This window comes from Nomascus leucogenys, chromosome 6 (genome assembly GCF_006542625.1).
Source record: "Nomascus leucogenys isolate Asia chromosome 6, Asia_NLE_v1, whole genome shotgun sequence".
NCBI classification, from domain to species: Eukaryota; Metazoa; Chordata; class Mammalia; order Primates; family Hylobatidae; genus Nomascus; species Nomascus leucogenys.
Genome location: NC_044386.1, coordinates 98,026,644 through 98,051,604, shown reverse-complemented (window position 1 = coordinate 98,051,604; position 24,961 = coordinate 98,026,644). Strand labels below are relative to the sequence as shown.

The 24,961-nt window shown below is 41.5% G+C and overlaps 2 protein-coding genes across 5 annotated transcripts in view; one reads left to right on the top strand and one right to left on the bottom strand.

The window, feature by feature from the left end:
* The window catches only part of CHRNA3 (cholinergic receptor nicotinic alpha 3 subunit), a 28,811-nt gene extending 18,510 nt beyond the window's left edge, over positions 1-10,301 (top strand). Inside the window, exons 5-8 of one of the 2 annotated variants that reach the window (XR_001115952.2) lie at positions 265-1,276; positions 6,593-6,785; positions 9,340-9,437; positions 10,162-10,301. Coding sequence is in view for 1 of the 2 variants with exons in the window: in XM_003275465.4 (XP_003275513.1) it covers positions 265-1,276; positions 6,593-6,721 (1,141 nt within the window). In the remaining variant the exon portion in view is untranslated. Of the gene's footprint in view, positions 1-264; positions 1,277-6,592; positions 8,028-9,339; positions 9,438-10,161 lie in introns of those variants that run through there. The other variant, XM_003275465.4, reaches the window with a different exon arrangement.
* Positions 8,062-24,961, bottom strand: part of CHRNA5 (cholinergic receptor nicotinic alpha 5 subunit) — a 29,964-nt gene continuing 13,064 nt past the window's right edge. The window contains exons 2-6 of one of the 3 annotated variants that reach the window (XM_003275427.4): positions 22,612-22,763; positions 16,735-16,779; positions 14,885-14,994; positions 12,683-13,514; positions 8,062-10,261 (exon numbers count right to left, since the gene is read on the bottom strand). In XM_003275427.4, the coding sequence (XP_003275475.2) occupies positions 10,100-10,261; positions 12,683-13,514; positions 14,885-14,994; positions 16,735-16,779; positions 22,612-22,763 (1,301 nt within the window). In that variant the 3' untranslated portion in view covers positions 8,062-10,099. Of the gene's footprint in view, positions 10,262-12,682; positions 13,515-14,884; positions 14,995-16,734; positions 16,800-22,611; positions 22,764-24,961 lie in introns of those variants that run through there. The other 2 variants (XM_030814879.1, XM_030814877.1) reach the window with 2 other exon arrangements.

The following is a 24,961-nucleotide window of genomic DNA, read 5'->3' as shown; positions in this document are numbered from 1 at the left end:
GTTGTGAGATGAACTGGTGGCCTGCCCTGTCGGGTAGGGGGGTGGTGATCAGTATCTCAGATTGTTGCTGGGGAGGGAGCTTGGGCCTCAGTATCCCTGTTGGTAAATGCGGCCAGGAATCGGGTGACCTTTTATGGCACTTTCAGCTCTCATCTTCCGCTGCCTTCCAAATCATTACTTCCTGTGAGAAGCTGGTCAAGAAGACCACGATATGACCAAGTGTTAATGACCGTGTGTCACTGTGCCCCCTCTTTGTCTTTGCAGTGCTGTTGGGGATTTCCAGGTGGACGACAAGACCAAAGCCTTACTCAAGTACACTGGGGAGGTGACTTGGATACCTCCGGCCATCTTTAAGAGCTCCTGCAAAATCGATGTGACCTACTTCCCGTTTGATTACCAAAACTGCACCATGAAGTTCGGTTCCTGGTCCTACGACAAGGCGAAAATCGATCTGGTCCTGATCGGCTCCTCCATGAACCTCAAGGACTATTGGGAGAGTGGCGAGTGGGCCATCATCAAAGCCCCAGGCTACAAACACGACATCAAGTACAACTGCTGCGAGGAGATCTACCCTGACATCACATACTCGCTGTACATCCGGCGCCTGCCCTTGTTCTACACCATCAACCTCATCATCCCCTGCCTGCTCATCTCCTTCCTCACTGTGCTCGTCTTCTACCTGCCCTCCGACTGCGGCGAGAAGGTGACCCTGTGCATTTCCGTCCTCCTCTCCCTGACGGTGTTTCTCCTGGTGATCACTGAGACCATCCCCTCCACCTCGCTAGTCATCCCCCTGATCGGAGAGTACCTCCTGTTCACCATGATTTTCGTAACCTTGTCCATCGTCATCACTGTCTTCGTGCTCAATGTGCACTACAGAACCCCGACGACACACACAATGCCCTCATGGGTAAAGACTGTATTCTTGAACCTGCTCCCCAGGGTCATGTTCATGACCAGGCCAACAGGCAACGAGGGCAACGCTCAGAAGCCGAGGCCCCTCTACGGTGCCGAGCTCTCAAATCTGAATTGCTTCAGCCGTGCGGAGTCCAAAGGCTGCAAGGAGGGCTACCCCTGCCAAGACGGGATGTGTGGTTACTGCCACCACCGCAGGATAAAAATCTCCAATTTCAGTGCTAACCTCACGAGAAGCTCTAGTTCTGAATCTGTTGATGCTGTGCTGTCCCTCTCTGCTTTGTCACCAGAAATCAAAGAAGCCATCCAAAGTGTCAAGTATATTGCTGAAAATATGAAAGCACAAAACGAAGCCAAAGAGGTAAGGATATGGCTTTTATTACATTGGTCATTCATTCATTCAACAAACATTTATGGGTTCCTCGTGGGGCAAGGCATAGGGTAGCAGTTAAGAAATTATACTCTGGAGTCAGTGGCCTGTGTTAAGACCAGTTATATGTCCTTGGGTATATCACCTCACCTCCCTGAGCCTATTTTTTCATCTGTAAAATGGGATGATAAAGCTTGGTATGTGGTACCCTGAAGCTAGCCACCAGGCTGCCAGCAGGCTGGACCATGAAAACACCTGATGCCAATAGGCTAGATTAGGATGTAGGCTGGAAAAGGGCATGGGGCCAGATGATCTCCAGTTAGTATTGGTTAACTGAGGTTATATTTTTTTTTACTTTGAGACAGGGTCCTGCTGTGTTGCCCAGGCTGGAGTGCAGTGGCGCAATCTTGGTTCACTGCAACTTCCGCCTCCCGGCTCAAGTGATTCATTCTCCCACCTGTTTCCCAAGTAGCTTGAACTACAGATGCCCCACCACCATACCCTAATTTTCTTGTAGCAATGGGGTTTTGCCATGTTGCCCAGGTTGGTCTCAGACTCTTCGACTCAAACAATCTGCTCACCTTGGTCTCCCAAAATGCTGGGACTACAGGCGTGAGCCACCGCACCTGGCCTTTATTTTTACTTTCTAATTGTATACGTGTTCTCATTGAGGAAGAATTTGCGTGGAGTAAAGTGCACACCTCTTCAGTGTACATCTCAATGAGTTTTTACCTCATGTATACAACCATGTAACCAAGATCCAGGTAAAGATATAGAACACTCCCACTGCCCCCAGAAAGTTCCCCAATGCCCTTGCCAGTCAGTGTCTCCCTCCCTGCTTGGTACCCACCATCCTGGCTTAGGTGCAGTGGCTCACGCCTGTAATCCTAGCACTTTAGGAGGCTGAGGCAGGTGGACAGCTTGAGATCAGGAGTTTGAGACCAGCCTGGGAAACATAGCAAAACCCTATCTCTAACAGAAATACAAAAATTAGCCAGGCGTGGTGGCACGTGCCTGTAGTTCCAGCTCCTCAGGAGGCTGAGGTGAGAGGAACACTGGAGCCCAGGAAGTCTAGTGAGCCGTGATCATGCCACTGCACTCCAGCCTGGGTGACAGAGTGAAGTCCTTTCTTTAATTAATTAATTTTTTAAAAAAGAACCATTATACTGACTTATTTGATAATTGATTAGTGTTATCTATTCTTTTTTTTTTTTTTTTGAGATGGAGTCTTGCTCTGTCACCCAGAATGGAGTGCAGTAGTACAATCTCTGCCCACTGCAACCTCTGCTTCCCAGGTTCAAGTGATTCATATGCCTCAGCCTCCCAAGTGTCTGGGACTACAGGTGCCTGCCTGCTACCATGCCTGGCTAATTTTTTGTATTTTTAATAGAGACGGGATTTTGCCATATTTGTCAGGCTGGTCTCGAACTCCCGACCTCAGGTGATCTGCCTGCTTGGCCTCCCAAAGTGCTGGGATTACAGGTGTGAGCCACCGCACCCGGCCAGTTTTACTATTCTTGAGTTTCATATAAATGGAATCACATAGTATATAAACTTTTCCTGTAGCTGAGGCCGGGGCTGTGTGGTCCTTGATGTGTGGAACTTCAGTCTTAGCTGAAGAGTTTTGTATCCAGCTATTCTCTCTTTGAAGTGAGGCTATGGCCAGGCACAGTGGCTCACACCTGTAATCCCAGCAGTTTGCAAGACCAAAGCAGGAGGATTGCTTGAGGCCAGGAGTTAGAGACCAGCCTGGGCAACATAGTGAGACCTCATTTCTTAAAAGATAATAAATAATAAATTAAAATAAAACTGAGGGGATGGGCAAGGTGACTCATGCCTGTAATCCCAGCACTTTAGGAGGCTGAGATGGGTAGATCGCTTGAGCCCAGGAGTTCAAGACCAGCCTGGGCAACATGGAAAAACCCTATTTCTACCAAAATAAAAAAAGTGAGGCTACAATAAAATTTTTAGCCTTTAATTTTCTTTTTTTTTTTTTTTTTTTTTTTGAGACAGTCTTGCTCTGTCATCCACATTGGAGTGCAGTGGAGCCATCGTAGCTCACTGTAGCCTCTAACTCCTGGGCTCAAGCAATCCTCCAACCTCAGCCTCCCAAATAGCTAGGACTACAGGTGTATGCCACTGCACCCAGCTAATTTTTTTTTTTTAATTTGAAGAGGCGGGGTCTCACTGTGTTGCCCAGGCTGGTCTCGAACTCCTGGACTTAAGCATTTCTCCTGCCTTGGCCTCCCAAAGTGCTAGGATTAAAGGTGTGATCCACCACAACTGGCCTTTTGAGCCCTCAGAAGAACATTTATCCATAAACATTCTTGAGAAGGCATGCCAATAAGAAAAATAAATCCAGGGGGCTACAAAGGGGAGGAGGAAAGCCTCAGGCTCCACCAGTCAATGGGCAGCTCAGTTCTCTGCACTTCCCTTTAGCCAGGCTCTGCTAGGCTTGCGAGGGACCCCCTGAACCTGCATCTCTGGGCTGAGAGTGGCAGGCTAAAGAGGCAAAATGGCAGGGGAACAAAAATCTCTCCCTAGCTCTCCCCTCCACCAAGCCCCTCCCCCCTGCCATCCCCAGTCTCTGGCCACACCTTCCCAGTTTCTGGGTCTTTAAAGTAGTCTTATGCTTCTGGGCCAGCTCTCAATTTGGGCTAGTTCATTCACCATTTTGCCTGACATCTGTGACTCATCAGAAAATGGCCAATATCTTTAAAGACTTTAGGAGTTAGATATAAGCCAGGCACAGTGGCTTACACCTGTAATCCAACACTTTAGGAGGCCAAGGCAGGAGGATCACTTGAGCCCAGGAGTTCAAAACCATCCTGGGCCACGTAGGGAAAGGAAACCCTTTCTCTAAAAAAAATTTAAAAATCAGGCCAGGTGCAGTGGCTCACGCCTGTAATCCCAACACTTTGGGAGGCCGAGGCAGGTGGATCACCTGAGGTTGGGAGTTCAAGACCAGCCTGGCCAACATGATGAACCTCCATCTCTATTAAAAATACAATTAGTGGGGGGGTGGTGGCATGAGCCTGTAATCTCAGCTACTTGGGAGGCTGAGGCACAAGAATTGCTTGAACTTGGGAGACAGAGGTTGCAGTGAGCCAAGATCACGCCACTGGACTCCAGCCTAGGTGACAGAGTGAGACTCTGTCCCAAAAAAAAAAAAAAAAAAAAAATTGCCAGGTGCAGTGGCTCTCGCCTGCAATCCCAGCACTTTGGGAGGCCAGGGCAGGTGGATCACCTGAGGTCAGGAGTTCGAGACCAGCCTGGCCAACATAAAACCACATCTCTACTAAATACAAAAATTAGCTGGGCATGGTGCTGGGCACCTGTAATCTCAGCTACTCAGGAGGCTGAGGCAGGAGAATTGCTTGAACCTGGGAGGTGGAGGTTGCAGTGAGGCGAGGTCATGCCACTGCACTCCAGCCTGGGCGACAAGAGCCTGGGCGTCTCAAAAAACAAAAAATTGCCCAAGTGTAGTGACACACACCTGTAGTTCCAGCTACTCGGGAAGCTGAGTGGGGAAGATTCCTTGAGCCCGGGAGGTCGAGGCTGCAGCGAGCCATGATTGCGCCCCTGCACTCCAGCTTGAACAACAAAGCAAGACCCTGTCTCAAAAAAAAAAAAAAAAAGATATAAAATTTCTGTCCAGCCAGCTGTTTTTGCACCACTATTTCTATTCATGTGTAAGACCCAAGTGTCATCTTTCTTCATGAGGCTTGAGTAAGGGTCATTTTATAAATCAACATTAGTATCACTAGGCTCTATTCATTAAGGACTCTGTTCTGAAACAACCTCCTGAGGGAAGTACTGTTCTTATCCCCATTTTACAGATAAGGAAATTGAGGCTAAGAGCGGTCACGGAATTTACCCAGATTCTCACAACTCAAAATGAGCCAAGCTGGGATTCTAATCAGTTTGTCTCCAAGTCTCTGCTTTTCCACACCTCTGCCTCCTAGAGCCTTAGGAGGTGGCTGGTAGGGGGTGGGTCGGAATCTTACATCTCAAGGTGTATCTGAAGCACACACAAACCAGTCTTAGGAATTCAAATAAAGTACCTCATGGCAAATATGGCATCATAATTCTCATTTTACCTATGACAGTAGTGTCACCAAGAGAACACATTTACTCAAGCTCACAATGGTGACGTAAAATCTTCATCTCCCAGCGCCATCTCAGTATACTTAAATTAATAAATTACATGCTGCCTCTTTATTATTATTGCTTCAAAATCAGCTGACTCATGGGTTCTCTCAATTCAATTATGGCTTCTTTGCTTTCTGAATTGTCTAGCAGTATAATTACCCTACAATTTTCCTTCCTATTTCAAGCCCAAATTGAAGCTGTATTATATACAACTGGTCTTGCTTTTTCTCCCAACTTTTACTTTATTGTCAGCAATTATTTCTGATGTTCAATCTGCTCTCCAACTGCACAGTATTCCATGATACTTTGGCCTTACAAGTAAAAATGACTTTTGATCAGCTGGGCATTGTGGAGAGGGCAGTGGGGAGGGAAAGAGTGATGAGGATGGACTTGCCCTGATATGCTTATCTCATTTTTGGAACAGATGTTAAAAGGAAATTTGTTTTTGAGACAGGGTCTCGCTCTGTTGCCCAGGCTGGAGTGCAGTGGCACGATCTCTGCTCACTGCAACCTCCGCCTCCCGGGTTCAAGAAATTCTCATGCCTCAGCCTCCCAAGTAGCTGGGATTACAGGCATGTGCCACCACTCCTGGCCAATTTTTGTATTTTTGGTAGAGACAGGGTTTCAACAGGGTTTCACCACGTTGGCCAGGCTGGTCTCAAACTCCTGACCTCATGTGATCTCAGCCTCCCAAAGTGCTGGGATTACAGGGGTGAGCCACTGCGCCCAGCCAGAAATTTGTATCTAAAACTGGATAAGGAGTACTTTGAAACAATGGTAGATTATATTGGACTATATTAGCCATTCTAACCAAGGCCCAGAATCCTGCCATGGAAGCCTAAGTAACTGGTTTCACTAACTTTATAAAATTGGAATTCAATTTAGAAAAAACTAGGTTATGCATTTTTAGGAACCTTCTGATTTGAAACAGATGTAACATGACAGATCTCTTATACCTGTTTCTCTCCTGCATAAAGAGAAACTTGAGAATGGTGGATTTCCTCAGACCACATCAATTAGGAAAAAAAAAGGGCTTCCTGCATATTAGAGACAAAATGGCTTCTACTGCAACGTGATTACATCTTCAGTATTGAAAATTTATTCATTTGCCTTTCCCTCCATGTTTTTTTTCTCTTCTATCATTTTGTTTTGCAGATTCAAGATGATTGGAAGTATGTTGCCATGGTGATTGATCGTATTTTTCTGTGGGTTTTCACCCTGGTGTGCATTCTAGGGACAGCAGGATTGTTTCTGCAACCCCTGATGGCCAGGGAAGATGCATAAGCACTAAGCTGTGTGCCTGCCTGGGAGACTGCCTTGTGTCAGGGCAGGAGGAGGCTGCTTCCTAGTAGGAACGTACTTTCTGTTATCAAGCTACCAGCTTTGTTTTTGGCATTTCGAGGTTTATTTTCCAGTTATCTTGGAATCATGCAAAAAAAAAATGTCAAGAGTATTTATTATGGATAAATGAACATTTAACTAGCCTTTTTGGTATGGTAAAGAGATGTCAAAATGTGATTCTATGTGATAAGTAGTATGCTATGCTATGCTATGGAATATACATGTAAAAATGTTTCCTCTTAGTTGAGACAAAACTGGATGGAAAAATGCTGTTCAGAAATATGAAAAGTCATTCCAGTTATCACTACAGATCTCCCAGTGATTTTTCTTATTTATCCCATAATCTCTTTGAAGGTTTATACTAATTCAGCAATCCCCCACTGTTACTCATTTCTTACCATGCATTTCTCGTTCTTTACTGGGTCTAAAGGGCTATGCCTCCGTTTCAGAGAGCTTCAACTACTTCTCTTGCATACTTCTAAATTATACGGAATTTACCCATGAGAAATCATGCCTAGTTATTCATTGTTAATATAACTGTCTTAGAACACCATAAACTGGGTGGATTATAAACAACAGAAATTTCTCAGTTTTGGAGGTTTGGAGGTCCAAGGTCAAGGCACCAGCAAATTTGGTGTCTGGTGAGGGTCCTCTTCCTCAAAGGGTGCCTCCTAGCTGTGTCCCCACATGACTGAAGGGACTAGCTACCTCTGTGGGGTCTATTTTATAAGGGCACTAACCCCATTCATGAGAGCAGAGCCCCCACGGCCTAATCACCTTTCCAAGGCCCCACCTTCTATCTAAGACAATCATGCTGGGATTAGGTTTCAACATACGAATTTGGGGAGGACACATTTGGACCTTAGCATGAACCTTTAAAACAGGGTTTCTCAGCCTTAGCACTATGGACATTTTGGGCTGGATAAGTATGTGTTGGTATAGAGTGGGGGTATCCTATGCATTGTAGGATCTTTAGCAGTACCCTAGCCTCGACTCACTAGATGCCAGTGACATACCCTGCTTCTTCACCAGTTACGATAACCAAGAATGTCTCCATTGTTAAATGTCCCCTTAGGAGCAAAATTGCCCCTGGTTGAGAAACATTGCTTTAGACAAATTGTTAAGAGTATCATGTACTACACTTCTGAATCTTAACATGATCATCATCACTGACAGATGATTCACAGAGACTGTTTGAATCTTGTCTCACTAGTTTTTCCTGTGCAAAAATAAAATGGACCGAATTGCAGCCCGCTGTGACTCATGTTTCAGTAAGTCAAAGATGTCGGTAAAATTTATTTATATATAAAAATCATAAGTAACAGTAATGGTAGTATAAGAGGGATCAGGGATGTATACGAGCTAAGGTAGGTAGCTAGCAGGCAATTTAAATTCATCACACCAGGCTTTCACTCATTAAATGGCATTAAACACCTGCCTACAATTAAATGCAAATTAGATAGGGTCTCCTCTGCCTTCCAAAGAGCATTGGCTTGAACTTAGATAGGTTACTTATTATAAATAAATGAGGTGTTTGTGATCTCAACAGCTAAGAGTTCTAAATTGAATAGAGGGTTTCTGTCAGTGTTTGCTACCTGGTCACACCTAAACTGGTGACATTTAGAGATGGAATTTAACTGTGATACATTATACTGTACTAAATCATTTACGCTGTACTAGCAATAGGCTAAGATTGATTACATCTAAAGGCCCTTGCAACTCTTAAGATTCTATTACTGTAATTGTTAAAATGAAGGAGAGAAAACTGAAATATTACAGGTATATAACAGTGTGCATATACCAAATTAGAATACTATTTTTCATATTAGAAGATTGTTTTCTCACAGAATGATTTAGACCAACATATGTTTTTTATTATTTACTTTTTGAGACAGTTTTGCTCTTGTTGCCAGGCTGGAGTGCAATGGTGCAGTCTTGGCTCACTGCAACCTCCACCTCCCAAGTTCAAGCGATTCTCCTGCCTCAGCCTTTTGAGTAGCTGAGACTACAGGTGCCTGCTACCACGCCCAAGTAATATTTTGTATTCTTGGTAGAGACGGGGCTTCACCATGTTGGTCAGGCTAGTCTCGAACTCCTAACCTCTGGTGATCCACCCGCCTCAGCCTCCCAAAGAGCTTGGATTACAGATGTGAGCCACTGCCCCCGGCCCTAAATATGTTTTTTAAATGGGGTTCATGTAATTGTAGTGGACTGACTATTCTAAGATCAAGGATAAAGAGATACTACCACAATTTATAGAGAAGATGATTCTATTAATTGTGGGAAATGTGGACAAGAGGATTGAAATTAATGTTAAGGATATGCTACTGCGTGTCCACAGGAGTTGTCTACTGTATGACTTTACAGTGGAAGGTAAGCTACAGAAATAGTTAACACAATAATTATTAAGTTTAAGCATCTAAAGAATAAAGTAAGCCTTAAAGGAGTTCCCAATTCCTGTTTTTCATTAATTTTTAAAATGTTGGTTATGGAAAAGCAGCATCACATTAAGTTGTTGTTGTTATTATTATTTGAGACGGAGTTTTGCTCTTGTTGCCCAGGCTGGAGTGCAATGGCGTGATCTCAGCTCACTGCAACCTCCGCCACCTGGGTTCAAGCGATTCTCCTGCCTCAGCCTCCCAGGTAGCTGGGATTACAGGTGTGCGCCACCACCCTGGCTAATTTTGTATTTTTAGTAGAGATGGGGTTTACTCTACATTGGTCAGGCTGGTCTCAAACTCCCAACCTCAGGTGATATGCCCACCTCGGCCTCCCAAAGTGCTGGGATTACAGGTGTGAGCCACCGTACCTGGCCACATTAAGTAATTATTATATCAAGCATCACATTAAATAATTATATCAAGTAGTCAGCTTTTTAAATATAGCAGTATAATATTATATTAAAGATTAGCTGTTACTCAGTGAGTACAGGGAAGTTTACATACCTTTACCAAATGCAGAAAAGTTTTAAAATCAGTCTTCAAATACAACTGGAATTCTCCAGCACAAAGGATGAACTTTACTGTGGATTATAAATTAGTATTATTCACCAGGATACAAATACTAGATTTTTCACTAGTCTAGTTCAGATAATATTTTGCTGCTATTTTTAGAAGATCAAATGTATCTCATCAGTTACTACTTCAGTCATACAGCCAACTGTTCAAATGGATCATCTGTTAACATAAATTGAGGTTAGCAACTGTTAGTCTGTTAAAGCTTGCACTAAATTTAACACATAACTTACATTTTCATAATTTTATAGGTGCCATCAGATATATGTGTGTTAACTAAATGTATACTTCAGTCCCTTGGGAGGCTTCACTTACTTGCATTTCCAATATGAACTGGTATTAATATATTTGCCCATTTATAAATAACAGGAACAAAAAGCCCAAGAGATCCAACAATTGAAACGAAAAGAAAAGTCCACAGAAACATCCGATCAAGAACCCGGGCTATGAATTTCCAATCTTCAACAACCTGTTATGAAAAAAATAAAAATGCATTAAATAATTGTAAATTGTGTACACATTTTAAGATATAACAAACACACTGAATTAGAAGCCAAATCAATTTCTGCCTCCCATTGCTGCCTCTAAACGGTAAGTGACCCTATATGCAGCTCAGGGACAGACACCAGCCTGATGGTCTATTATAGATATAAGCTTTAAAAGACACTACAAAATATGTTCATTTACACATCAACATATTACAAGTGGTTTATTTTGATAGATTAAAAATGAGACTACTTGGATATTTTACAATAAACTAAAAAAATTATTCTTACTATATATTCTTGCTACTTATTCTTGCCCAGTAGTGTTTACTTATTTTAATATTTTGAGAGACTCTAGCATGAGATTAATTTCATGCCAAATTAAAAGTTGGTTCAGAATGCATGTTAGAAAGCTGTTCATCTTCCTCACATACACTATTTATTTTTGGATTTCCTAGGGACCACTTCAGTCTAATTTCATGAGCACAGAACGGTCTTCCCTGGAGCCAGCTTTAGTAGGGAGCTGGCTCAGCAGCTCGGAGCCACCACAAGGAAAAAGAAGGATGAGCCCAGCCGCTAAGCAGCAGGGGCTTCCCTTTCTACAAGGCCATTTCCTTGACCAGGGGCTTCCCTGGCCCCGAGCCTCTATGAAGGATGGTGTCCTCTATAGGAACTGTGCCTCCAAAGTGTAGGATAGTTTAGAATTTAGGGCATTGTAAACACTGTTACTTCTCTGCTTATTTTGAGATGGAGTCGCTCCGTCCCCCAGGCTGGAGTGCAGTGGCGTGATCTCGGCTCACTGCAACCTCTGCCTCCCAAGTTTAAGTGATTCTTCTGCTTCAGCCTCCCAAGTGGCTGGGACTACAGGCACACGCCGCCACACCCAGCTAATTGTTCTATTTTTAGGAGAGACAGTGTTTCACCATATTGGCCAGGCTGGTCTCAAACTCCTGACCTCATGATCCACCTGCCTCAGGCTTCCAAAGTGCTGGGATTACAGGAGTGAGCCACCGCACCTGGCCACCTCTGCTTCTGTTTTCATCTGAAAATAAAACCAACATCCCTGGTCCTAGTAATATGAGCCATGACCCTTTTGCACAATACTTTGCAGACATTTATTAAATTCCATCTCAGTTTAAACCATTATCTAACAAATATATGTAATTTTAAAAACTCCATTGATAGCTCCAAACCTTATAAACTAATTTCATTATGCTACCACCAAATACTTTACAAACCCACAAGCATTGAAAGTTTTTATGATGGGTGCACCAAAGTCTCAGAAATCAGCATGAAAGAACTTATGCATGTGATCACATGTTCCCCAAAAACCTATTGAAATAAATACAATAAGGAAAGTCATTGAAATTAAATCATTCAAATATGAAAAAAAAGTTTAAAAAAATACATCAAATGTCCCTTTTGGGGTAAAAGCTGTGATTTTGCCAGATTTATTCTGTCTCCTCATACCTGATGGAAATTTTCCATTTAAAATAGCTTTACAAATTATAATTCACATAATTTTAATGTGCATTCAATTATGAAAATATTACTATAGTCGTAGGTTTAAAATAATACACAATAGGAGAAATAACAGTGACAAGACTGAATTTTATAAGTTCCACATTAGGCTCATTCTTTAAAAGAACTTTTTTTTTTTTTTTGAGACGGAGTCTTGCTCGGTCGCCCAGGCTGGATTGCAATGGCCTGATCTCGGCTCACTGCAACCTCTGCCTCCTGGGTTCAAGCAATTCTCTTGCCTCATACTCCCGAGTAGCTGTGACTACAGGCATGTGCCACCATGCCCAGCTAATTTTTGTATTTTTAGTAAAAACGGGGTTTCACCATGTTGACCAGGTTGATCTCAAACTCCTGACCTCAAATGATCCACCCGCCTCAGCCTCCCAAAGTGCTGGGATTACAGGCGTGAAGCCACTGCGCCCAGCCTAAAAGAACTTTTGACAACTCCATTAACTGTTACAATGGAGTTCTGCCTACAGATTGTCACAATTTAGAAACAAAGTTACTGAAGACAAAATTAAAACAGTTCACCCACTGCCCTCACCCCAAGAAATTAAAACAATTCATCATGTCAGAGCCAAGAAATATGGCGGGATTATTATTCCTTAGAATATATAACACTAAATTTTCTTTAGAGTTATCCAAGATGCTGATGGGGGAAGTGGAGAAGTGAGATTTGTGTAAATGCCCCCATTTTGCAGGTGCTTTAACTGAAACAAGCCTTAGTAAAGCTCTTTTATAGAAAATTATGTCAACAATTCTGGCCCTCAATCTATGCTTAGTCTTACTTAAGGGACATGCTGTTTACTCTGCCAAAATTAGTGAAAGTAACTTCTGAACTTAGAATGGAAGCAGATCTGCGTTTGTAAATACACATCACAGACCTCACGGACATCATTTTCCTTCATGACGTGTCTTGTAATGTAGCGAATAGAATCGAGCGCAGCTTCCAGTGTGTTTCTAGAAGATTTTGGTCCACTACCACTCTCAGTTTCCTCTTTCTGAGTGAAGTACCTATCTACATGACTTCTCATGCAAAGCAGTTTGGGAAGCTTGTGAAGAAATATCTTGCGGACCCAAGGCGCCATGGCATTATGTGTTGAGGAAGAACGATGATGAATGTTGATAGCGAAGACGGTTACCATAATTGACAGTGTCACAAAAATCATGGTAAATACCAGATACTCTCCAATCAGAGGTATGACTTTTGAAGACGAGGGTATGATCTCTTCAATAACCAGAAGGAAGACAGTCAAAGACACAAGTACTGAAGTGCAGAGACAAATCTTTTCACCTTCATTTGAAGGAAGATAGAAGACAAGTACAGTTAAAAATGACAGCCCAATACAGGGTATTATAAGGAACAAGGTATAAAAGAGAGGCAGGCGCTTGATTACAAATGAGTAAGTGACATACGGATACCAGCAACAGCTGTCGGTTCTATTTCCTTTGCTCCCCGTTGCACTCACAATTTCCCATTCTCCATTATCAAAAAAATCTCTCTTGTCTACATCTTGGTCCTCTAGAATTATATCAACCTGTGATCCATCATAAGTCCAAGAACCAAATTTCATGGAACAGTTCTGTAGGTCAAATGGGAAAAATGTGACGTCTATAGTACAGGAACTTTTGTAGTTTGCCGGTGGAGTCCAGGTGACAGTGCCATTGTACCTGATGACTGTTTTTGTACTGGTCCCTTCAAAACGTCCATCTGCACTAAAATACACACATATAAAATAACAATGCAGAAATAAAACAATGCACATGAATTGTATTAATATAAGCCTAATATAAAAGCAGGCCTATCATTGATTGCATGTAGTAATGTTTAAATTACTATACTTCAGATAAGATACACCTGCTACATAGGGACCCTGCTCCAGGAATATCTTCCTTAAATATCTAACTCTACCAGAACTGAACCCCTTCTTCTGCATCTACTCCAGAACTGACAAATTTTCACAGAAGCCTGAGATTCTAATGATTGAAAAGACCTCACCTTACACAGAATAGACTCAGGCTATTGACACAATGGGTACGCATACAGCCAGAACCTGAATCCACACTCCCTGCACAGTGCTCTTCTTCCTTCATTGCAAATACTGGCCATTTTTTACTTTGATGGGGAAAGACCATCAACGCCAAGCTGGGCGTGACCCTGAAAAGCAGCTGCACCTCTCAAGCTCTCCCACCAAGTGAATTCATATACTAGAAAAGTCTAGTATAGAATTCATACACTAGGAAAGCACACCACCAACATAAGATTTCTTTAAAATGTTGCTCTGTCTTCAAATTCATGTGGCTTTTGCACACTATTCTGTAATATATCCATGTTTAATACAAAAATGTTTTCAATTACTGAAAATAAAATGATGCTCCAGTAAGCTGCATCGTGTGTCCTTACAAGCTGTGTTCGCTCCTTAAGCACGGAGGTAAAAGGTGTCAAAAGATTAAAGATATTTTTGCATAGCAGTTGCTCTGTACTCATGACAAATGGCCTTCTTTCAAATCAGACAAAATGCTTTAAGATAAGCACAAATTCCCAGATTTGCCCAGGAGTGGTCTTAGAAAAAAATAAAACTGGTATCCAGAATTTTCCTCTCCCCTAAGTTAAAAAAAAAAAAAATCCTCAAAACACACCTAGGTAGGATGCCTCTAAAGATGAATTAATAATTAACCCAGCATTCCTCATTGTGGGAAAATGACAATACAGTATTTAAACACAATTAGAAGGATGCACAATTCAACATAAAATACGACCTCAACGATGTAAAAAACATACAGAAAAATCTAGAAGTCTGCCAAATATGTAGTCTAGTAAATCAAAGGGTAAATGGAGGTATCGGTCCCCTTGGTGTGACCCCCTACCCTGCCACGTGCTAGCTCTGTGATCTTGGACAAGAACAACCACCCTAAGCCTCTGTTTCCTCATCTATAAAACATGTAATCATACCCAGCACATGCGGTCATGTCATTTTATTTTTATACCTAAACAATTTTCAAAAGAGAGAAAAATTATTAATGCCTAATAGAAATACAAATGTTTTCTTTTGAAAATATAAAACTATATTTAGAATATAACTTACTTATCAAACAAAACGATGTCTGGTGTCCAAACAGAGTCTGAAGGAACACGTATAACTTTTATTCCACCATAGTCATCAGGGTTCCATCTTAATTTTACATCTATCCATTCCTTTAAAACAAAGAAATCTGCCTCAATTTCAATAAAACTAATAGTCAAAAACAGTGAATACTATACTTTTTTGTCACACCAGAAATTTTAGACATGAGATCATCTCTACTCCCAAGAGAGAACACCTCCCTGTCTTTCTTATTATGGGCACCAGATAACCCTGTCCCCTTGTGTGGTGGTTCTCACCATGGTCTCTGTGAGACACAGGTGAGAACAAGAGCTAGATGTGTTCATGGCTCTGCTTGGCAACTCTTCTCCCATCAACTGACTGACTATATCCAGGACTTGAAGCCACAGGCATTTAACATCCAGGTTCAAGGGAAACATTCTTTTTTCCAGATGTATTGTCGCCCAATTTGGCTCTTCTGGTCCATGCAAAAGGGAGTTGGATTTATTGCACATTCTGCATATTTCAACACCTTGCCCTACCTCCATGCAGTCACAATTCTGTGCTCAAGTTAGGAGCTGCACCCTAAGAAAAGCATATATGCCTTTCAGGAGTTCAGAGTTAGGAAACAAACAGTAGGTATAAAAATTAGGGATGATAAAGAAAAACAAAAGGAAGCACTCAACAGCAGTTAGGACATACGTATGGTGGCCCAGAAAAAAAACAAAAGTCCTTTATATAAAAGGGACTATCTACAAAAAAAATTCATTTCATTCTTGCCCATTACCACCTCAGAGAGTCAGAAACCTTGCAGTGGCCTATGAGCAGCTGCTACTCCACCAGCCTCTTCTTGCTTATCTGACCCCATCTCCTACACCCCCTCTCCCCAGTGGTTCTCTCACCGCTAGCACCAGCCTCCTTGCAACTGCTCAAACACACTAGGCACACACCAGCCTCAGAAACCTTTGCACTTGCAGGTCCTGCTGCCTGGAACACTCCTCGCCAGATATACACATGGCTTGCTTCCACTCCACCAAGACTTTGTTCAGACATTATCTTCTCAATGCTGTTTTCTCTGACCACCATTTTTATAAGTACACCCCCCGTCCAATACTCCCTATCTTCTTTTCCAGTGTGTTTTTCCCCAAGCTTATCAGCTTCTAAGGTACTATACAACCTACTTCTTTATTTTTCCCCCACTAGAATGAAGTTCCATGAGGGCAGGTGATGTGGTTTGGCTGTGTCCCCACCCAAATCTCATTTGAATTGTAGCTCCCATAATCCCCACCTGTTGTAGGAAAGACCCAGTGAGAGGTAATTGAATCAAGGGAGTGGGGTTTTCCTGTGCTGTTCTTGTGATAGTGAATAAGTCTCATGAGATCTGATGGTTTTATAAAGGGCAGTTCCCCTGCCCATGCTCTCTTGCCTGCTGCCATGTAGGACATGCCTTTGCTCCTCCTTCGCATTCCACCATCATTGTGAAGCCTCCCCAGCCATGCTGAACTGTGAATCCATTAAACCTCTTCCCTTTATAAATTATCCAGCCTTGGGTATGTTCTTATAGCAGTGTGAGAATAGACTAATACCACAGGGTTTTTTGTCTGTTTTGTTCACTGTTGTTTCCCCGTAACAGTGTCTGGCACATAACAGGCACTCCAAAAATACTAGCTAAATAAATACAAGAACTCCATCTACCCTCATCTTTCTGTATCCTGCCAATCCACCAAGGCCACATATTCACATATTCATTCTTATTCACAAATATACATACTCTTGTATTTCTGCTACACAACATATAATAAAAATAGGTGTCCCAGTCACTAATTGGGTGCCTGTTTAAATTTTATACATACCTGTTTCAACCAGACGTTTGTTGTCATTAACTGGTTTTTCTCATCCTTTATAAAATAAAAATTTAAATAAGATTGATTTCAATTACAAAAACAATAATTCTTTAAATAATAAATTTCACATTGTTATATAAACACTCTTGTTCACATAGTACCCACATTTCATTCATCAATCTGGTTCTCTAGAAAGCTAGGATCTTTCTTCCAGCCTAATTTCACATTATTCCTTTCAACATACTCTCTATTTCAGACAAAGTACACTAAAAGATACCTTTGGCGTTTTTGCATTTAACATTAATCATCTCAACTACTATATTTCCTCAAATTTAAGATGCAGTCTAAGATATAAGCACAGTGTTATTTTACGTGCTTAGCACTAAGAGGAGAAAAAAAGGCTGTCAATGAATTACAAGCTGCCATGAATTATAAGACACATCATGATTTCAGAGGTGTTAAAATGTGGAAAAGTGTGCTTCTTAGAATCAGTGAGGTACAGTATTTCTGTACATCCCTGAGGGACATCTCTTACAGTCATTTGCCTCTGCTGAGGGAAGAATATGAATCTCCCTGTAGGTCTGTTAGACAGAAACAACATTGAGGGCCGGGCACAGTGGTTTATGCCTATAATCCCAACACTTTGGGAGGCCAAGGCGGGCAGATCACTTGAGGGCAGGAGTTTGAGACTAGCCTGGCCAACATGATGAAACCCCATCTCCACTTAAAAAAAAAAAAAAAAAATTAGCCAGGCATGGTGGCACACACATGTAATCCCAGCTATTCAGGAGGCTAAGGCACAAGAATTGCTTGAACCCGGGAGGCAGAGGTTGCAATGAGCCAAGATCATGCCACTGCACTACAGCCTGGGCAACAGAGTGAGACTCCATCTCAAAAATAAATAAATAAATAAAAGAAAAAGAAAAAAAATATTGAGGTCACAGCCTTGAACGCCAATTTCATAAAGCTTTTCGCGCCTACTTTTGTAGAGAACTGGAAGTCCCTGGTACTTCTCACTTACACCTCTCTGCTATCATGTCTTTGCTATGCTGGTCATTTACCAAATATTCAAGGTGTAATTAAAGTGATACTTCTTCCATTAAATTTTACTGAAATATCATGGAGCCAGGAGAATTAACAAAAGATCCATAATCACCAGCCACAAATATATTATATTAGGACACAATGCTATGCACAGACTCACAGAAGTATGAGGCAGTTGGGGAGACAGGACAGGGGTATAAATAACTATTAATACCTCAGGTAACTGGAGGTGACCCATTCCTTATCCCATCCAAACAACAGGTAAGTGACCCAGGACAAAGGAAGAGACCAGAAGGAAGCATACCCCTGAGGATGCAGGCAGCTCCATGAGGTCCCTGCATGGGGAGAATGAGTACTGGGAAATGCAGCACGGCCATCTCTCTTACACTGCAGTTCCAAAGAGCAATTTTCTTTGATTAAAACACTAGAGCTGGCTGGGCATGGTGGCTCACACCTGTAATCCCAGCACTTTGGGGGGCCGAGACGGGCGGATCACAAGGTCAGGAGTTCCAGACCAGCCTGGCCAATATGATGAAAGCCGGTCTCTACTAAAAATACAAAAAGTAGCCGGGCATGGTGGCACACCTGTAGTCCCAGCTACTTGGGAGGCTGAGGCAGGAGAATCACTTGAATCTGGAAGGCAGAGGTTGCAGTGAGCCGAGATCATGTCACTGCACTCCAGCCTAGGCCACAGAAACTGGCCCAGAGAGGCAACTTGCTTGAAGTCACAATACCGATTAGTGGTAGAATTGATTTTAGAACTCAAATTTCCTAAATCTAAACCCACCAACTCTGCTATCCACCCCAGTCACACACCATCCAGAATAACGGCTGATCCTTGTATCTGAATATGCCTGTTAGGCAACAGTTCTAAACAGAGGCATTTATAATTATGAAAGCTCTGGTAAACATATTACCCATGATGGTATATGGCAAAAGGTCATCTTTGAGAATCTAATGAAAATTATGGGTCCTTTCCCTAGAAAAATGTGCACACACACATAAATTGGGCTCCCAGTCAATACTTAGCACTTTTTTTTTTTTTTTTTTTTGAGACGGAGTCTCGCTCTGTCGCTCAGGCTGGAGTGCAGTGGCGCAATCTCGGCTCACTGCAAGCTCTGCCTCCTGGGTTCACGCCATTCTCCTGCCTCAGCCTCTCCGAGTAGCTGGGACTACAGGCGCCCGCCACCACGCCCGGCTAATTTTTTAATACTTAGCACTTTCAACAATAACACAGATAAAAGAATAATCCATAAGTTCACAAATGGCCCCAAAGACGTGGTGGTTAGCCATTACCATAAGGCATACCGCCTAATTTAGTGTGATCTCAAATACCTCCCAAGCATCTATAATGTGCTCAGCACAATGGAGGATGCAACAAAAATGAAACTGAGGACAGACAAATGTAGGATGATCCCCATGAGGAAACCACTAACAAATGGAAAAATGTTAACTACACATGTAAGTATAGCAGAAGAGTTTCAGGGGTAATCGTATTTATTAAAAGATTTTATCTTTAAAATCCAAACAAGTCAAAAATGAGATTAAAAAAAAAGACAGAATATGTGGGAAATAGGCAGGAATCCACCAAATATGATTCTGGGGAGCTTAACAGTAAAAGGAACCTAAAACATCTCAGACACAATTCAGTGAATTTTCCATTCTCCATCTCCAGAGCCCTCACCCTTCATTTCCCCTGACTCCAGTCCTCTTCTGCTTTCATAGTCACTGACATTTCATTTTCTGGGCTCTTCTCTCAAGAAGCAACCTTTCCACCACTTCTCTGCTTGGTTAGCCCTTCCTTCTACCACTTTCTACAAATGTTCCTCAAGGATCAGGTTCCTGCTCTTCCCATTAACTTTAAAAACTCATCAAAGTGGGAGGTGAGAGGCAAGGGCAAAAACAAAAACAAAAAAACACATCAAAGTTTTCAACAGTCACCTCCAGGCCAGCAATTCCAGATGGACATCATTGTTCTCATCTGTCATCTCAGAGCCAGTCTTGACTTCCCAAAGGCTACTGAACATTTTCTTTGGAATTAACACCTCAAAACACAATCAAACCCATCATCTTCTCTGCCCTACTCCCATAACAATGAAGAGCATTTTTCTTTTTTTTTTTGAGACAGAGTCTCGCTCTGTCACCCAGGCTGGAGTGCTGTGGCGCGATCTCGGCTCACTGCAAGCTCTGCCTCCCAGGTTCACACCATTCTCCTGCCTCAGCCTCCCAAGTAGCTGGGACTACAGGTGCCCGCCCACCACACCGAGCTAGTTTTTTTGTATTTTTTAGTAGAGACGGGGTTTCACCGTGTTAGCCAGGATGGTCTCGATCTTCTGACCTCATGATCCACCCGCCTAGGCCTCCCAAAGTGCTGGGTTTACAAGGGTGAGCCACCACGCCCAGCCAACAGTATTTTTCAAATGTGTTACTCTTCCACTGTAATCACCTAGGCTTCAAAATGTGATGCCTCCCTCCATATTCAGTGGTCAAGTCCTGTTCCTTCTTCTATGTGGTCTTCTAACTTGCCTCTCATCTTCTAGTCTCTCTTTCACTCCTCAAAACCACGTACATTACTGTTTTACTGATCTTCTGAAAGTATTGCTTTGATCATGTCTGTTGCCTATCAGGTCTCTCACTCATACAGCATTTACTAGGTACCACATACCATGCTAGGTTCTGGGACAGATACAAGGAATAAAGTTCACCCAGCTTTGAAGATGAAACGCCAGAGCACATGAGTACCAGTGAGTGTAACGGGCACCACATTAAAGTGCAAAAAAAAAAAATTCGAACACAAGAGAGGCTGTCTTATGGATTCTGGAAAGATTTCACAAAGGGTCTGACAAATGAATTTGGCCTTGAATAATAAATGGCTAGTGCCAGTAGGAAAGTTCTCCCAAGAAGTAAACATGGCAGGAGCAAAGACAAAGTGGCATGCAGGGATCCTCCTCACCTTCTCCACCATCCAGTCAGACCACTCCTGTATGCCAGGGCTCCCAACATTCATCTTTTGATCTAAACAGCTGTACAGGAAGGCTCGGTTATCACTTATACACCTACGATTATATTGTTCCTTCGTACTTAAATACCTTTCCTCTCTGCCATGTGAAACCCTACACTTCCTACAAAGCCAGCTCAGGTGCCACCTCATCTATCCTACCTTCTTTGATAAGGTCATTCATTAAGATCTGAATTCCCAGCTCTTTCTGGCATCATGATTTAGTGCCACAGTTTTCTACACCATTTGTGTGCCAATGACCTCAACCAGAAAGATCTTTGAGAGCAAGCCCCACCCACCTTACTTTTCTTTTCTTTTTTTTTTGAGACAGAGTCTTGCTCTGTTGCCCAGGCTGGAGTGCAGTGGTGCAATCTCAACTCACTGCAACCTCTGCCTCCTAGGGTTCAAACGATTCTCCTGTCTCGGCCTCTTGAGTAGCTGGGATTACAGGCACGGACCACTGCCCAGCTAATTTTTGTATTTTTGGTAGAAATGGGGTTCTGCTATATTGGCCAGGCTGGTCTGGAACTCCTGACCTCAGGTGATCCACCCGCCTTGGCCTCCCAAAGTGCTGGGATTACAGGCATGAACCACCGCGCCTGGCTACCACCTTACTTTTCCACTTTCCTATTTTCATTTAAAATCTCCCCATATTGACTAGCCAAGGGCTGAGCACATACAGTCCATATATATTCATTAACCTTTCTGGAAGCAATTAGGTGACACAGCAATAGACTTTAAAAAGGTATACCCTTTGGTTCACTAACTGCCTTTCTTAAGGAAAGGAGACATTCAGGCATTTGTTTACAAATATATTCATCATTGTTAATTATAATAAGAAAAATTGGAAACAAGCTTCTGTTCAAAATGGGAGAATGCTTAAATTATAGATGAAATATGTAACCATTAAAAATTATATTTGAAGAGTATATAATGACATAGGAAAATGTTCATCATGTCATAGTAGAGAAAAAGCAGTAATCAAAATTATTTCTAAATATTATTCCAATTTTGTAACATATACACAAAGACAGACTGGCAAGAAACACAACTAATTATTAACATTAGTCATCTCCGGGTAGTAGAATTACAGTCAATTTTTATTTTCTCATTTGTATTTTTTGTACTTTCCAAATTCTCTACAAAAATCACGCATTGCTTCTGTAATCAGAACATAAAGCACATCTATAAATGTTACTTTAAAACATATATATATATATGCATATACATACACTTGGTTATTCTGGGAACACAACAGGGAAATAATTATTGATTTACATGTTCAGAACAAGAAGAAACTAGTTTAAAAATTAGCATGAATGTTTTAGTTTAAATAGATAGGCTCTCTTGACAATAAGTACAATTTATCAAGGGAACTTATTCTACTAATGAACGTCACATGGAAAAATTTCTGAAATGTTTTAAGTGTGAGCCCAAGATAATGATCTCTTCTGATACTTTTAGGTCCTAAGAATCTATCCCTCTATTTTTGGACTTTTTCTCTTAAACTTAAAAATTTATTTTCTTTTCCCTACTTTCAAGCTAACTTTTTGAACCTATTTTTAACACGTTTAAGGAATATACAATGTTTTAGACCTTTGAATTTGTTAAAGATAGACTTATAATTACCAAATTGAGATAAAGTTTCTAAACTATAAAATATATAGACACAGTGTGTTATCATGTATGTGACACAATCACTTCTTTTCCCTGGTGAGTTCCTTCAGGCAAAGGACTGCTTCAATCACCTTTGTAATCCTTGGTGCCTAGCACAGTGCCTGGGCACACACCAGGCTCTCATTAAATCTGTGGGAAATTGAGTATAGAAGAATATGCACACCTACCACATCCACCAATTGAGATATTGCAAGTCCAAACTTTATTTTTATTTTGTCATTCAGGTGTTCCACAGGACGAACCCATCTTTCGTAGTCTTGAAATAAATCCTTAAGCAAACTATCTTCATGTTTTGCAATAGAAGAAGGTTCAGATAATCCTGTATAACAAATTTTTAAAAGTTAATGTACTGGCTTCTCTCCCACCAGATACCTATACTTTCAAACAAAAGCTCAAACCCAGGAGGCAAAGGTTGCAGTGAGCCAAGATCGGGCCACTGCACTCCAACCTGGGCCATGGAGAGAGACTCTCTCAAAAAAAAAAAAAAAAAGGAAAAAAAAAAGTCCAGCATTATTAATGAACCAAACTACAATTTAGGCTATTATTAATGCGGCTTTTAAAATGAAATATTAATATAAGTATTTCTGATCGAATAAGGGACACTCTGGTTCACATATGTCTTAGTTAAATCAGACTGACTACGGAATATGCTGAGCTCCTTAAGAAACACTCAGTACTCAATACAGAATAATTTCAAATCTAAATAATAAAAGCTTTTAAATTGCCAGGGTGGCAGGAGTCTTCTTGAAATTCCAAACCTAGAAAACAGATATACTAAAGCAAAGCTCATTTATCAATTATAAATGTTAAAATTGCTTTAATTTGCATAATCTTTTTTTTTTTTTTTTTTTTTTTTGAGACGGAGTCCTGCCTGGTCTCCCAGGCTGGAGTGCAGTGGTGCAATCTCGGCTTACTGCAACCTCTGCCACTGGAATTCAAGCAATTCTCCCACCTCAGCCTCCTGAATAGCTGAGACTACAGGTATCCACCACCACGCCTGGCTAATTTTTGTATTTTTAGTAGAGACAGGGTTCCACCATGTTAGCCAGACTGGTTTTGAACTCCTGACCTTCAGCGATCTGCCCGCCTCAGCCTCCCATAGTGCTGGGATCACAGCTGTGAGCCACTGTGCCTGGCCTGTCATAATCTTAATATGAAAATATATAAATATTGAATGATTGATTTAGCTTTGACATACTTTGCTACTATATTTGTATAAAACTATATATTTGTATAAAACTGCTTTTTAGGGAATAAGGAAGGAAGAACTCGAAGATAGCAGATAGCATGCTGTCCTGGAAGCTAAATGAAGAAAATGTTAGCAAGAAGGGTTGAGCCTCCCAATCTACTGATGTTACTCATGAGACATGGAGAGGCAGCTGAGAACTGAGTGTTGGATTAGCAACAGTGAGGTCAATGGTGAATCTAACAAGAGCCATCTACAGGAAGAGAGATGAACTGGAGTATGTTTAAGACAGAGTGCAAAGACAGGAATGATTTCTTTCCAAAAGTTATGCTGATATAGGGATATTGAGGATAAAGAATCAAGAAAGGTTTATTTCAAGATCAGTAAAAAAATAAATAGGCGGTGGCTCACGTCTGTAATCCCAGCACTTTGGGAAGCTGAGGCAGACAGACTATCTGAGGAAAGGAGTTCGAGACAAACCTGGCCAACATGGTGAAACCCTGTCTCTACGAAAAATACAAAAATTAGGTATGGTGGTACACGCTTGTAATCCCAGCTACTTGGGAGGCTGAGGCAGGAGAATTGCTTGAGCCTGGGAGACAGAGGTTGCAGTGAGCCGAGATTGTGCCACTGCACTCCAGCGTGGCCAACAGAGCGAGACTCTGTTTCAAAAAACAAACAAACAAACAAACAAATAAATAAATATATGTGAATGTGAACATGGTTGGCTAAATAATTCACAGGGCCCAATGTAAAATGAAGATGAGGAATTCCTGTTCAAAAATCAGGAAACATGTGCCATTAAATATACTAAAATAAAAACTTTTTTCTTCAAAAAAATCTATTTTAGGACCTAAGTTGTTAAAAAAAAAAAAAAAAGCCAAAACATAAAATGTCTTGGACACTATGGCCAAAGACTGGTTAGATTTGGGGATCAGTTATGCTTATGCTCCTACAGAGCTCAAATAAGCGTCTCTGAAGAAATGAGTTTTCAGTATTGTCTGGCCTGGGATCACTTAAGGAAATGTGAAATGTATAAAATTCAAGCATGACTTTTACTTAAGACTAATGATATTATGAAAAAAACACTTTTACTTGAAACAAAAATGTCACTGGCTTATTAATCAGCAAATATACACATAAGGATTACAGTAGCTAGTGATTGTTCTTCTCCAACCTAAAAGAAATGGTTGGAGAGAAATTAGTACTTTCACAAAATCTTCTCTTTATGATGATAGACCATGTTTTCCACACAGAGATATGAAAGAACATCCGGGTACTCTAGCTGGAGGAAACCTATTTCCTGGTTCTCTTTTTCATAAATAACCTAC